The following is a 12,743-nucleotide window of genomic DNA, read 5'->3' as shown; positions in this document are numbered from 1 at the left end:
CAGTGGGCGTTGAAAACATGGTTGACGTGCTAAAGCGTAGTCCAGGTGAAGGGGGTCAGTCCCGGACCAAGCCTGGTGGCCATTGCTGCAGCATCTGTGAGGACTGGAGCTTGGCTGAGCTGGCGGCTTGAGGGTGGTGGTTCCAGGATGATCATAATAGTCAGCACGACATCAAGGAATGTGTGGACCAATCGAGTTCCAGACCTGGCCTGCCGCATCTCAGCTGCGGAGTCTTCAGCAGGTTGGTTCATCTCTCTGAGCCTCAGTTTCTGCATCTGTAAAGTGGGTGCTGATGAGAGTGGTGGTGAAAGAGAGAACAGACATTCAGAAACTTGCCTGGCAGGTGCAGGGCCCTCGACAGACATGGCTTAGTTCTTCTAGATATCTATGTTTTTCCATTTATGAAATATTTTTTGCATCCACTGTGTTCTTTCATTTTCGAGGAGCAAGGTTCCTGTAGAGATGAGGTAGAGGGCAAGTCGGAGTTTCCATCTGAGGGTGCCTGTCCTCAGGGAACGGTAGAAGGGAAGGCACTGGTGAAAAATCAGGACCCTCAGACCAGCTCAGGCAGCCTGAGCAGAGAGGGGACCACGGTCATTCCTCCTCCTCACTTTCCTGTTTCTATTAATGATACCCCCACTGTCCCAGCACCCAGCCTCAACCCCCCACCATTTACCTATCCACTCACTCACCTACTCACCTATCCATCCACCCATAATCCATCTGCTACCCATTTCCTCATCCATCTATCCATCTTCCCCTCACCCGTGCATCCATTTACACATTCACCCACCCACTTATCCACCCACCCACCCTTCCATCAACTCACCTATCCACCCACCCATACATCCACCTGTCCACCCATTCACTCATCCCGCTATCCCTCTACCCCTCACCCATGCATCCCTTTATACATTCACCCATCCACTTATCCACCCACCCACCCTTCCATCAACTCACCTATCCACCCACCCATACATCCACCTGTCCACCCATTCACTCATCCCGCTATCCCTCTACCCCTCACCCATGCATCCCTTTATACATTCACCCATCCACTTATCCATCCACCCACCCATCTATCCACTCACCTCTCCAGCTGCCCATATGTCCATCTGTCCAGGCATCCAGTCATCCATCTATCTGGCTACCCCATCCCTCCATTTACTCATTCACCCACCCACCTCTCCACCATCCATCCAGCAAATAATTTTGGGGAGGTTATAAGGACCAGGCACCAAGAAAAATCTCCGATTGGCCCCTGGTTGTTCCCCACCTCGCTTGTAATCACTTGCCAGTTCTACAGCCGTTTCCTCTCTCGCCCTGCCTACCTCATATTTAGATCCAGTCTACTTTCAATTCCACAGAGCCGCCCCTTCTCTTCCTCTTGCATTTCAGCTGTTTCCACACATTTTCCACAGGTAGAAACTCTCCTCTGCTTGTGCAGCGCTTCCTCTTTCTCCTGATCTTACTGTAACTGCCGATGCTCAGGAAGGCCTTTCCTGACAGGGTGAGGTCCTCACCCATGAACCCTCACAAAATCCTGCACTCTCTTTGTGAGCTTGTTTCACTTGTCCTTTCTCCTCCCCCTTAATACTAAAAGCCACTTGTTACTAGGGGCCAGTGTCTAGTGTTGTGCCTTCTGTATAATAGATACTTGGTGAGTATTTGTTGTATGAATGAATACTTGGGTGGATGGATGGATGGATGGATGGATGCGTGAATGGCTGGATGATGGATGCGTGAGTGGATGATTGGAGAACCATGGAAGTCTTTGCCGCAGGGTGTGACTGGCTTAGATTTCTGTTTAGAGGATGGCTTTGAGGATGGTAAGATGGAGACAGGAAGCAGCCCAAGAGGAGGCTGTTGCACTGACTCTGGGAAGGAGCTCTTGACCAAGCCCATCTAGGGTGCTGACAAGAGAGCTGAAGAGGAGGAGATGGATGTAGGAAATACTTAGGAGTTGAAAGTGGTAGAACTTGGAAATTAACTGGATGCTGTGGATGAGATGTGGGTGAAAGCTAAAGGCCAGCCATTTTTTGACATAAGTGATTGGGCAGGTGAGGATGCCCCTTCCAAGAACAGACCAGTGGAGAAGATGATGGACCCAGCGTGGGCCTCACTGAGCATGTCCTGTGAATGGCAGGAAGCCGGTTATGCCTCCATCCTGGAAGAGACCTGGGAGTCATCAGAGTGTAGGTGGGGTTGAAACCACGGAGAAGCAGCCATCCCACAGGGAGTGAAAAGGGCAAACCAGTGTTGAATGTGTGTGGGAGAGCTGCCCACTGCACCCGCCATACACTGCCTTGCATGCTAGTAATTTGTGCATGGGACATTCCTGTCTTTCGAGCTTGGAGGTTCCTTGAAACTGGGAGCCATTTCTTGCATTTTGTTTGTTTTGAGATGGGGGAGTCTCACTCTGTCACCCAGGCTGGAGCACAGTGGCATGAATATGGCTCACTGCGGCCTCGACCTCCTGGGCTCAAGCGATCCTCCTGCTTCAGCCTTCTGATTAGCTGGGACTATAGGTGTGCACCACCACAGCTGGCTAATTTGTAAATTTAATGTAGGGACAGAGTCTCACTATGTTGCCCAGGCTGGTCTTGAGCCCCTAGGCTCAAGCGATCCTTTCGCCTCAGCTAGTGCTGAGATTACAGGGGTGAGCCATCACACCCGGCCCATTTCTTGTGGACTTCTAGGTCCCCCATGTCTAGCTTGGTGCTGTGAACATCGGAGATGCTCTACACACACTTGTGCAGTGAAAGCCAGGGTACTGGATAGTTCAAGCTGCTTCATCTGTCTGACCTCGGTTTTCTCATCTCTAAAATGGACACATCTCTAAATGGCTGTTTTTAAAATTGGACAAGAGAACAGAGGTGAAAAGCTCTGTAAACTATAAAGTATTTTGCAAATAAAAGGTGTAAGTGCTCAGGTTTAATGGCTTTTTCTTGGGGCCTTGAATCAGCTGGGAGACATCCCAAGGGCTGTGACCTGGTTGTGCCCACAAGGTCCCACTGGATCATACTCCCCTGCCAGCTTCCTCTGTTTCCCTGCCTTGGGAGCTCTTGTAGGGCATGCACTCAAGAGCTGAACCCTGGACCTTCCAGACTGTCCTAGCACCTTGCTACTCAAAATGTGGTCCATGGGTCGGCAGCATCCACATCACCTGGCAGCTTGTTTGAAATGTAAAATTCCTGAGCCCCAGCCCAGACTCACTGTGTCTGAAACTCTGGAGGTGAGGCTTAGCGATCTGTCATAACAAATTCCCCAGGGGATTCTGATGCACCTAAGTTCAAGCACTGCAGCGTTAGAATACCAAAACCCTCTTTTCTCTCCAAAATAAACGTAGGAGGTGCTTTCATCTAAACGCAGTAAATGTTTCTTCTTTGTTCTGTAGGCTTGAATGTTTCTGACTTTGGTTGCCAGAATTAGCTTATTGTTGGCCTAGGAAAGAGGAAGCACCACCCTACACGTATATACACCCACCACTCGTAAACCATAGCCTGATGACACTCAGTGAATTTCCAAGATGACTGGTTGTGCTTTCATGGGGGCTTCATTTGCCATTTGAGGGGGAGCCTGGGGGCCTGTGCTTTTGTGAATGGATTTTATCTTCCTGTGGGTGGATCTTGTGTGGACTGTGGAGAACCTGAAGTAAATTCAGAAAGAGGAACGGCCCTGGATAAGTGCCTTGGGGACCATTCGGGGACATGAGCTTCTGTGGATTTCCTTATATGTAAGCCTGGCAAAGCACTTGGCCCCACAGGTGTGAGCTTGCATTCAGGGACAGGCGGACTGACAAGAGAAGGTGACTAGGGCCGAATTCTGATTCACTGGGCTCTGGGCAGAGTTTTGGGATCATGGACTTCAGCTGTTCCTTCCCACCTTTTTCTTACCACCAAAACATACAAATGAAAACAAACAAACAAACAAACCCAAAACCCACAGTTGTGCATGGCCGGTGGAAATGTAAGACGGTGCAGCCACTGCGGAAAACGGTAGGGAAGTTCCTCAAAAAATTAAAAATAGAACTAACATATGATCCAGCAGTACCAATTCTGATTATGTACCCAAAAGAACTGAAAGTGGGAACTTGAACAGATCTTGGTACACTCATGTTTATAGCAGCTTTATTCACAATAGCCAAAAGGTAAAAACAATTCCAATGTCCATCAATGCATGGATAAACCAAATGTGGGCTGTGCATACCGTGGACTATTATTCAGCCTTAAAAAGGCAGAAAATTCTGACGTGTGCTACAACATGGATGAATCTTGAAGACATTATACTACATCAAATAAGCCAGACACAAAAGGACAAATACTGTCTGATTCCATTTATATGAGGTACCTAGAACAGTCAAGTTCATAGAGACAGAAATGGTGGTTGCTAGGGGCTGGGGAGTTATTATTTAATGGATACAGCTCACCTGAGATGGGGAGTTTGAGACCAGCCTGACCAACATGGTGAAACCCCGTCTCTACTAAAATGACAAAATTAGCCGGGCATGTTGGCGCATGCCTGTAATCCCAGCTACTTGGGAGGTTGAGGCAGGAGAATCACTGGAATCTGGGAGGCAGAGGTTGCGGTGACCCGAGATCGTGCCATGGCACTCCAGCCTGGGTAACAAGAGTGAAATACCATCTCAAAAAAAAAAAAAAAAAAAGTGGCTAAAATGGCAAATGTTATTTTACATGTATTTTACCACAACAAAAACAAGAAGCACCTCCCTCCACCACCATCACTGGAATTCTAGGCCAGTGCCCTGAAGAGGACGGAAGAGGTGAGTCAGAGACTGGGAGTCCCTGTTTTCTGGGAACTGAGAGGTTGGGAGCTGAGTCTCAGGCAGAGACTGTATGTGGCAGGGAGGTGGGATGTGGAGCAAGAAGACCTGGATTCTAGCAGCAACGCTTCTTCCTTCCTCAGGCTGGCTTCAGGCAAGTCACTTGCCCTTTAGAACCGCAGTTTCCTCACCTGGAAGATGGGAAGTGTCATTCACCTATTCATCCAAGAAGTTTTTTTGTTTTTGTTTTTGAGACGGAGTCTTGCTCTGTTACCCAGGCTGGGGTGCAGTGGCATGATCTCAGCTCACTGCAACCTCTGCCTCCCGGGTTAAAGTGATTCTCATGCCTCAGCCTCCTGAGTAGCTGGGACTACAGGTGCCCGCCACAACACCTGGCTAATTTTTGAATTTTTAGTAGAGACGGGGTTTCACCATGTTGGCCGGGCTGGCCTCGAACTCCTGACCTCAGGTGATCCACCTGCCTCTTCCTCTCAAAGTGCTGGGATTACAAGTGTGAGCCACTGCGCCCCACCAAAACATTGTATTCTATCTTGCTCAAACTTATTCAAATGTCTGGAATCGTCTTTGTTAAATTCTCAATAATAAGAACTTCTTTTTTTTGAGATGGAGTCTCACTCTGTCACCCAGGCTGGAGCGCAGTGGTGCGATCTCGACTCACCGCGTGCTCTGCCTCCCAGGTTCAAGCGGTTCTCGTGCCTTAGCCTCCTGAGTAGCTGGGATTACAGGAGCCCGCCAGCATGCCTGACTAATTTTCAGTAGAGACAGAGTTTTGCCATGTTGGCCAGGCTGGTCTCAAACTCTTGACCTTAAGTGATCTGCCCACCTCAGCCTCCCAAAATGCTAGGATTACGGGTGTGAGCCCACTGCATCTGGCCAATAAATAGGAACTTTTCACTGATTCCAATAAGATTATAATCTCTTACTCCTCCTCTTTGCTCCTGGAAAAACAATGCCCTGTTTGCATACCCATTATTTGATGTGGCCTTGATACTAACCCCCAAGGGCAGGTGTTTTTATCTGTTTGACAGGTGAGGAAACCTAGGCTGAGACAAGGTAAGTGACTTGCACAGTCTCTACCTGGCTGGCCTGGCGCTCACGTCCTGGGGCCTTGGCCCGGAGCTTTCCCGGAGCTCCATGGAGGAGAGGAGAGGTAGCTCCTGCTGGGTGAGCACCCAGGAGTGCAGGCTGTGCTTGTGGGAAACTGCTTTTGTTTCTTGCCAGGACTCGGTAAAATGTGGACAAGGTTGGGCCTCTTCTGGAGAGGCCCCCATGAGGGACGGTGGCCTCAGTGTAAATGGACCTAAGTAGTACATTCCTGTGAGCAAATAGGACAAATGTGAATGCCGCCTATTGCTGTGGATGAGGAGGGTGGCCGGTGCTGTCGCGTGTGGGTTAGAATTGATCTTTGCCCCATGTCTCCCTGGGAGAGCAGGCTCAGGGTGGGTACATGCTCATAAGAACCTCCAGCCTTCACTGCACTCCAGCCTGGGCGACAGAGTTAGACTCCATCTCAAAAAAAAAAAAAAAAAAAAAAAAAAAGAACCTCCAGCCTTACTTGCTACAGCAAGGGAGCATGAAAATATATAAAGGATGGGGAATAAATAGGCAAAGCCAGGGAATGGGGAGGGGAGATGTAAACTACCCTATAGTGGCTTGGTATGTGACCCATTCGGATGTATTCTTTTTTTTTTTTTTTTTTTAATTGAGACAGAGTCTCCTCCTATCACCCAGGCTGGAGTATAGTGGCACGATCTTGGCTCACTGCAACCTCTGCCTCCCAGGTTCAAGTGAATCCCCTGCCTCAGCCTCCCGAGTAGTTGGGATTACAGGTGTCTGCCACCATGCCCAGCTAATTTTTGTATTTTTAGTAGAGACGGGTTTTTGCCATATTGGCCAGGCTGGTCTCGAACTCCTGACCTCAAGTGATCCGCCCACCTTGGCTTCCCAAAGTGCTGGGATTACAGATGTGAGCCACCGCACCTGGGGCTCCCATTCAGATCTATTCTTCTTGTTATTTAGTTATTTATTTATAGAGACAAGGGCTTGCCATGTTGCCCAGTCTGGTCTTGAACTCTTGAGCTCGAGTGATCCTTTCACCTCCCAAAGTGCTGGGCTTACAGGTGTGAGCCATCATGTCCGACCATTCAGATACTGTAGTTGAATTGGAGTTGGTGGGCTAGTACACCTTCTAAATTAAATGAGCAAAGAATTTAGAACGGTGCCTGACACACAGTAGGTGCTACATACATGTTAGCTACTATTATAAGCCTTTCCTGCCTCTGACTTTCAGGGTCTTGCCACCACCAGCGATGCCCAGCCCTTGGTAGAACTTGAACCACCTTCTATAAACAGGATGGCGGTGGAGAGACAGGCCCAGTCCCTGAGCCCATGAGGAGTGTGGCCCCGTCAGGCCCAAAGATGGGGAACATCACTGCAGACAACTCCTCCATGAGCTGCACCATCGACCACACCATCCACCAGACGCTGGCCCCGGTGGTCTATGTTACCGTGCTGGTGGTAGGCTTCCCGGCCAACTGCCTGTCCCTCTACTTCGGCTACCTGCAGATCAAGGCCCGGAACGAGCTGGGCGTGTACCTGTGCAACCTGACGGTGGCCGACCTCTTCTACATCTGCTCGCTGCCCTTCTGGCTGCAGTACGTGCTGCAGCACGACAACTGGTCTCACGGCGACCTGTCCTGTCAGGTGTGCGGCATCCTCCTCTACGAGAACATCTACATCAGCGTGGGCTTCCTCTGCTGCATCTCTGTGGACCGCTACCTGGCTGTGGCCCATCCCTTCCGCTTCCACCAGTTCCGGACCCTGAAGGCGGCCGTCGGCGTCAGCGTGGTCATCTGGGCCAAGGAGCTGCTGACCAGCATCTACTTCCTGATGCACGAGGAGGTCATCGAGGACGAGGACCAGCACCGCGTGTGCTTTGAGCACTACCCCATCCAGGCATGGCAGCGCGCCATCAACTACTACCGCTTCCTGGTGGGCTTCCTCTTCCCCATCTGCCTGCTGCTGGCGTCCTACCAGGGCATCCTGCGCGCCGTGCGCCGGAGCCACGGCACCCAGAAGAGCCGCAAGGACCAGATCCAGCGGCTGGTGCTCAGCACCGTGGTCATCTTCCTGGCCTGCTTCCTGCCCTACCACGTGCTGCTGCTGGTGCGCAGCGTCTGGGAGGCCAGCTGCGACTTCGCCAAGGGCGTCTTCAACGCCTACCACTTCTCCCTCCTGCTCACCAGCTTCAACTGCGTCGCCGACCCGGTGCTCTACTGCTTCGTCAGTGAGACCACCCACCGGGACCTGGCCCGCCTCCGCGGGGCCTGCCTGGCCTTCCTCACCTGCTCTAGGACCGGCCGGGCCCGGGAGGCCTACCCGCTGGGTGCCCCCGAGGCCTCCGGGAAAAGTGGGGCCCAGGGCGAGGAGCCCGAGCTGTTGACCAAGCTCCACCCGGCCTTCCAGACCCCTAACTCGCCAGGGATGGTAGGGTCTGCCACGGGTGGGTTGGCCTAGCCTGGGTCCCCCGCGGGTGGGGCCCTGTGAGGCCTGAGCCTTCAGCCCATGGGCCTCAGGGCCGGCTGCCTCCTGCTTCCCCCAGCACCAGTGCCGCTTTCTGCGGAGGCAGCGAGGCCCCGTGACTCCAGAAGTCTGCTGTCCCTTGCTGAGCCCGCTGGGACGGCCGAGGGCGGGAATAAGCCCCCGTTGGTTCATGGTGTCCTCTGCTGCGGCTGCGATGTGGCCAGGCTGGGGCTGCTGGTGGGGGGAAGACAGTGAGCTGCGCTCCCTGGCCTGCTTCCCGCAGAGTTTGTGCATAGGGATTGTGAGGACTTGGCGGGTGGGAGGCTGGGCGTTCACTTGCCAGGGCCTTCCAATGCCACCGTTGTCACAGACAATGCCTGTCCAGGTGTCCCGGTGGGACTAGCGCTGGAGCCCCGCCTACAACAGGGTGGGAAGAGAAGACTGGAGGGGGAAGGAAGGCAGGAGGGGGAAGGAAGGGAGGAGGGGGAAGGAAAGGAAGAGGGGGAAGGAAAGGAGGAGGGGGAGAAGGAAGGGAGGAGGGGAGGAGGGCAGGAGGGGGAAGGAAAGGAGGAGGGGGAAAAGGAAGGGAGGAGGGGAGAAGGAAGGGAGGAGGGGAGAAGGAAAGTAGGAGGGGGAGAAGGAAGGGAGGAGGGGAGAAGGAAGGGAGGAGGGGGAAGGAAAGGAGGAGGGGGAGAAGGAAGGGAGGAGGGGGAAGGAAGGGAGGAGGGGGAAGGAAAGGAGGAGGGGGAGAAGGAAGGGAGGAAGGGGAAGGAAAGGAAGAAGGGGAAGGAAAGGAGGAGGGGGAGAAGGAAGGGAGGAGGGGAGAAGGAAGGGAGGAGGAGGAAGGAAGGGAGGAGGGGGAGAAGGAAGGGAGGAGGGGGAAGGAAAGGAAGAGGGGGAAGGAAAGGAGGAGGGGGAGAAGGAAGGGAGGAGGGGGAAGGAAAAGAAGAGGGGGAAGGAAAGGAAGAGGGGGAAGGGAAGGAGGAGGGGAGAAGGAAGGGAGGAGGGGAGAAGGAAGGGAGGAGGGGAGAAGGAAGGGAGGGGGTGTTGGGTTGGGGGAGTGGGGGTAGTTATAGGCAGAGAAGGGCCCTGGCTCCAGCCACAAGAACAGGGAGAGCCACCTGCCGCTCCAGAAGACCTGCCACCTCCACAGAAATGCTGGCTCTTCAGACCTTCTGGTCAGTGGGCTGGGACCAGCTCTGACTGGGGATGTCCTCCAAGGCCTGGGACTCCAGTTCCTCAGAACCAAGAGGCTACCTGGGCTTCCTCCAAGAAGGGACCAGTGGCTAGGAGCAGAAGTTGGCATCAGTAAATATTTCTGGAATCTACCAAAGGGAGGCCCAGGTAGAACCCCTTCCTCAGTCTCCCTTCCCCTCTTCCCCCCAGCTTTTAAGAGGTTGATCCTTTGTGCTGTGTCTCTTAGCCCTTTCATCGGGGATGCCCAGAGGCAGACAGCCCAGGCTGGAGGTGCCCCAGGGAAGGGTGCTCACAGTGGTCCCAGGGATACACTTGGCTTCGACTGCACAGCCCCTGATCAGATCCTTGTGGAGGGTGTCCGATGACTTGGGGAGGTTCTCTTCCCCTTCCTAGAGGAGGAAGTGACCAAGTTTGAAGGCAGCAGAAATGACCACACAGCCAAGAAGAGCCCATGCAGCTCAGCCCAGGATCTTACTGGGTCAGTGACATTGGTGGAAGCCTCCATGCCTCCTCATTCCACAGCACCTCCTCCTATGTTGACCTTAAACACCGGCTCCCCACTGACACAGACTGGGACGAGCTGAGGGCACTCTCATTTACTATCAAGAGTTGTATTTTTGTATTGTCCTCTCTTTTTGCCAAGTCTACATGTGTTGACTGTGCAATGGATTTATGTAGCCAACTTCAGTCTGCAAATAAAGCAAAGTAACTGGACACCTTGGGAGGATGCTGCAGTCCTTATGGGGTAGGGGGGTCTTCAACACCAGGGGGTCTAGAGGGTCCCTGAAGAACCAAAGGAGTCAGGAAGGGGCAGAGGTTGAACTTCTCAGGGCAAACTCAAGCAGAGCAGTTAGGGATTTGCACTTGATTACCCAGAAAATGTTCAAGAAGGACACAGCCCTCGAGTGAAGTAGAGCCTTCTCTCCCCCCACTTGAGATTCATAAAGTGCCTACAGTGTGGTGTTGCAAATTTGCTCTGTGGTTTAACTTGGTCAACTCCCTTTTGAGGATAGAGCCCAGTCATGTGGTTTGGAGAATATCACCCACTCTGTCCTTGGCCCCATGACCCTTTGTACCTGCTAGGTAGCTGCTCCCCACAGTGAGGGAGGGCTCCATCAGACCACCCCCTCCTCACTAGAGAAGATTCCCAAAGCAGAAGGGCCTGTTGCATTCATCTCTGTGGGGCTGTTCTCGGTGACGGGGCTTTGTTTGGAGAGACCCACATTTGCTGACCTGCCTCTTTAGGCTGGAGCATCTTCTCAACAGTGGCATATGCCATGTTTATCACTGAGGATTAACTGCATCATATTAAAACGTAAATTTGATCTTGGTCATTTAATCCCTCTCTGGGTCAGGCTCCTAGAGTCCTGGAGTGTTCCAGAAGAGTAAATCCTTCTTCTAAACAGCCTAAGTAAGGACAATATTGGGGATTATGACTCCTTCCTCTCCTGAGAGGATGGGTGGAAGAAAAAGTCCATCTGGTTTGGAAGGTGACAGAAGCCATTAGGATTTATTTCTTATTCACCAGAGTTGTTTAGTCAGATGAGGGCTCATCTTCCTGTTTACACACAGGGCTCATCTTCCTGTTACACACACTGGTCTGTGGGTTGGCCAGACAAGAGTGGGAGAAATTTTCAGCACGAAATACATCCCCATCTGCTGATTTCTCTGACTGTTCCAACCAAAAGAGAGCTAGACTCTGACCCTCTTGGCTCGTTGCTTTTCTGAAAAACCCGCTTCTTGTAGCTGGTGATCCTGAAGCCTCCATCCCTGGAATTCATCTGGCAAGACACCGGTCTCTGATGATACTATGATTTGAATGTCCCCTCCAAAACTCAGGCTGAAATTTCATTGCCATTGTAACTATGTGAAGAGGTGGGATCTTTACAAGATGTTAGGTCATGGATTAATGCTGTTATGGTGGGAGAGAGTTTGTTATTGGGGGAGTTCAGCCCACTTTTTTTCTCTCTTAAGAGCTTGCTTGCCTTTCTGCTTTCTGCCATGAGATGACCCCTGCCAGATGCTGGCACCATGCTCTTGGACTTCCCAGTCTCTAGAATCATAAGCCAAAGAAATGTATGTTCTTCATAAATAACCTAGTCCATGGTATTGTTATAGCCATAGAAAATGGACTAAGACAGATGGCATTAATCCTGAGGTTATGATGGTGCCCAGTACTCTGGGGAAATGTTGGGATTTCAATCCCATTTGCTTTAATTCAACAACTTTCAGAAGAATACTGCTAAATTACACGTTAGATATCAGTGCTGGCATATACCAGAGAGGTCATAATATCCAGTCCCTCTCCATGAAGTCTCCTCTCTGCATTCCCCAAAAATGATAGTCCAGTCTCTCTACAAACGCCGCCAATGACAACTCACTACTACCCAAGACCACTCATTTCAGGGTTGGGCAGAAAACTTCATGCAAAGTCCAATGAGAGGCTGCTTTCTGGCAAGTATTTCCCAAAGTGATGGCAGTGATTCAGGATCCTTCCATCACCAGAGTCCATCATCTTGGGGTCTTCCCTTTTCACCCACACAGGTAAGGGGAAGCAGCAAAAAGAGAATCTCACAGGGGTTTTTGGCCAAGTGTGGAAATGGCAAATATCCCTGCTACTCACACTCCATTGGTCAGATCCCAGTCATGTGGCCTCAACCTAACTGCAAGGGAGGCTGGGAAAGGTAGTTTTCCTATGGATGCAGGCAGAATTGGTGAGCATCTGGCCATTCTCTGACAGGCAGCTCTTCAAGCCACCTCAACTTAACAGGTTTTTTTTTTTTTTTTTTTTTTTTTTTTTTTTTTTTTTTTTTTTGAGATAGAGCCTTGCTCTGTCACCCAGGCTGGAGTGCAGTGGCACAATCTTGGCTCATTGCAACCTCTGCTTCTCAAGTTCAACCAATTCTCCTGCCTCAGCCTCCCAAGTAGCTGGGATTACAGGCGTGTGCCACCACACCCAGCTAAATTTTGTATTTTTAGTAGAGAATAGGGTTTTGCCATGTTGGCCGGGCTGGTCTCAAACTCCTGGCCTCAAGTGATCCACCTGCCTTGGCCTCCCAAAGTTCTGGGATTACAGGCATAAGCCACCATATCCAACCCTAAACTTAAGAGGTTTTAAGCGCCCACCTTCCTGTACCTTCATCTAAACAAATCCCCTTCTTCAAATGTGATGCCTGGAATGTGAAGTAAGACCAAGTCTGTCTGACCTGCCCCGTGGAGA

General features: G+C 51.5%; 1 protein-coding gene across 4 annotated transcripts in view; it reads left to right on the top strand.

Annotated features, from left to right (window-relative positions):
- The window catches only part of GPR68 (G protein-coupled receptor 68), a 31,845-nt gene extending 22,544 nt beyond the window's left edge, over nucleotides 1-9,301 (top strand). For 2 of the 4 annotated variants that reach the window (XM_045396880.3, XM_065549237.2), the window contains exon 2: nucleotides 7,095-9,101. In XM_045396880.3, coding sequence (XP_045252815.1) covers nucleotides 7,193-8,320 — 1,128 coding nt within the window. In that variant the 5' untranslated portion in view covers nucleotides 7,095-7,192 and the 3' untranslated portion in view covers nucleotides 8,321-9,101. Of the gene's footprint in view, nucleotides 1-7,094 lie in introns of all 4 variants that reach the window. The other 2 variants (XM_005562025.5, XM_005562026.5) reach the window with 2 other exon arrangements.
- The last annotated feature ends 3,442 nt before the right edge of the window (nucleotides 9,302-12,743 follow it).

Source organism: Macaca fascicularis, chromosome 7 (genome assembly GCF_037993035.2).
Source record: "Macaca fascicularis isolate 582-1 chromosome 7, T2T-MFA8v1.1".
In the NCBI taxonomy this organism is placed as follows: Eukaryota; Metazoa; Chordata; class Mammalia; order Primates; family Cercopithecidae; genus Macaca; species Macaca fascicularis.
The sequence above is the reverse complement of the archived record's forward strand: the minus strand, read 5'-3'. Positions and strand labels throughout refer to the sequence as shown.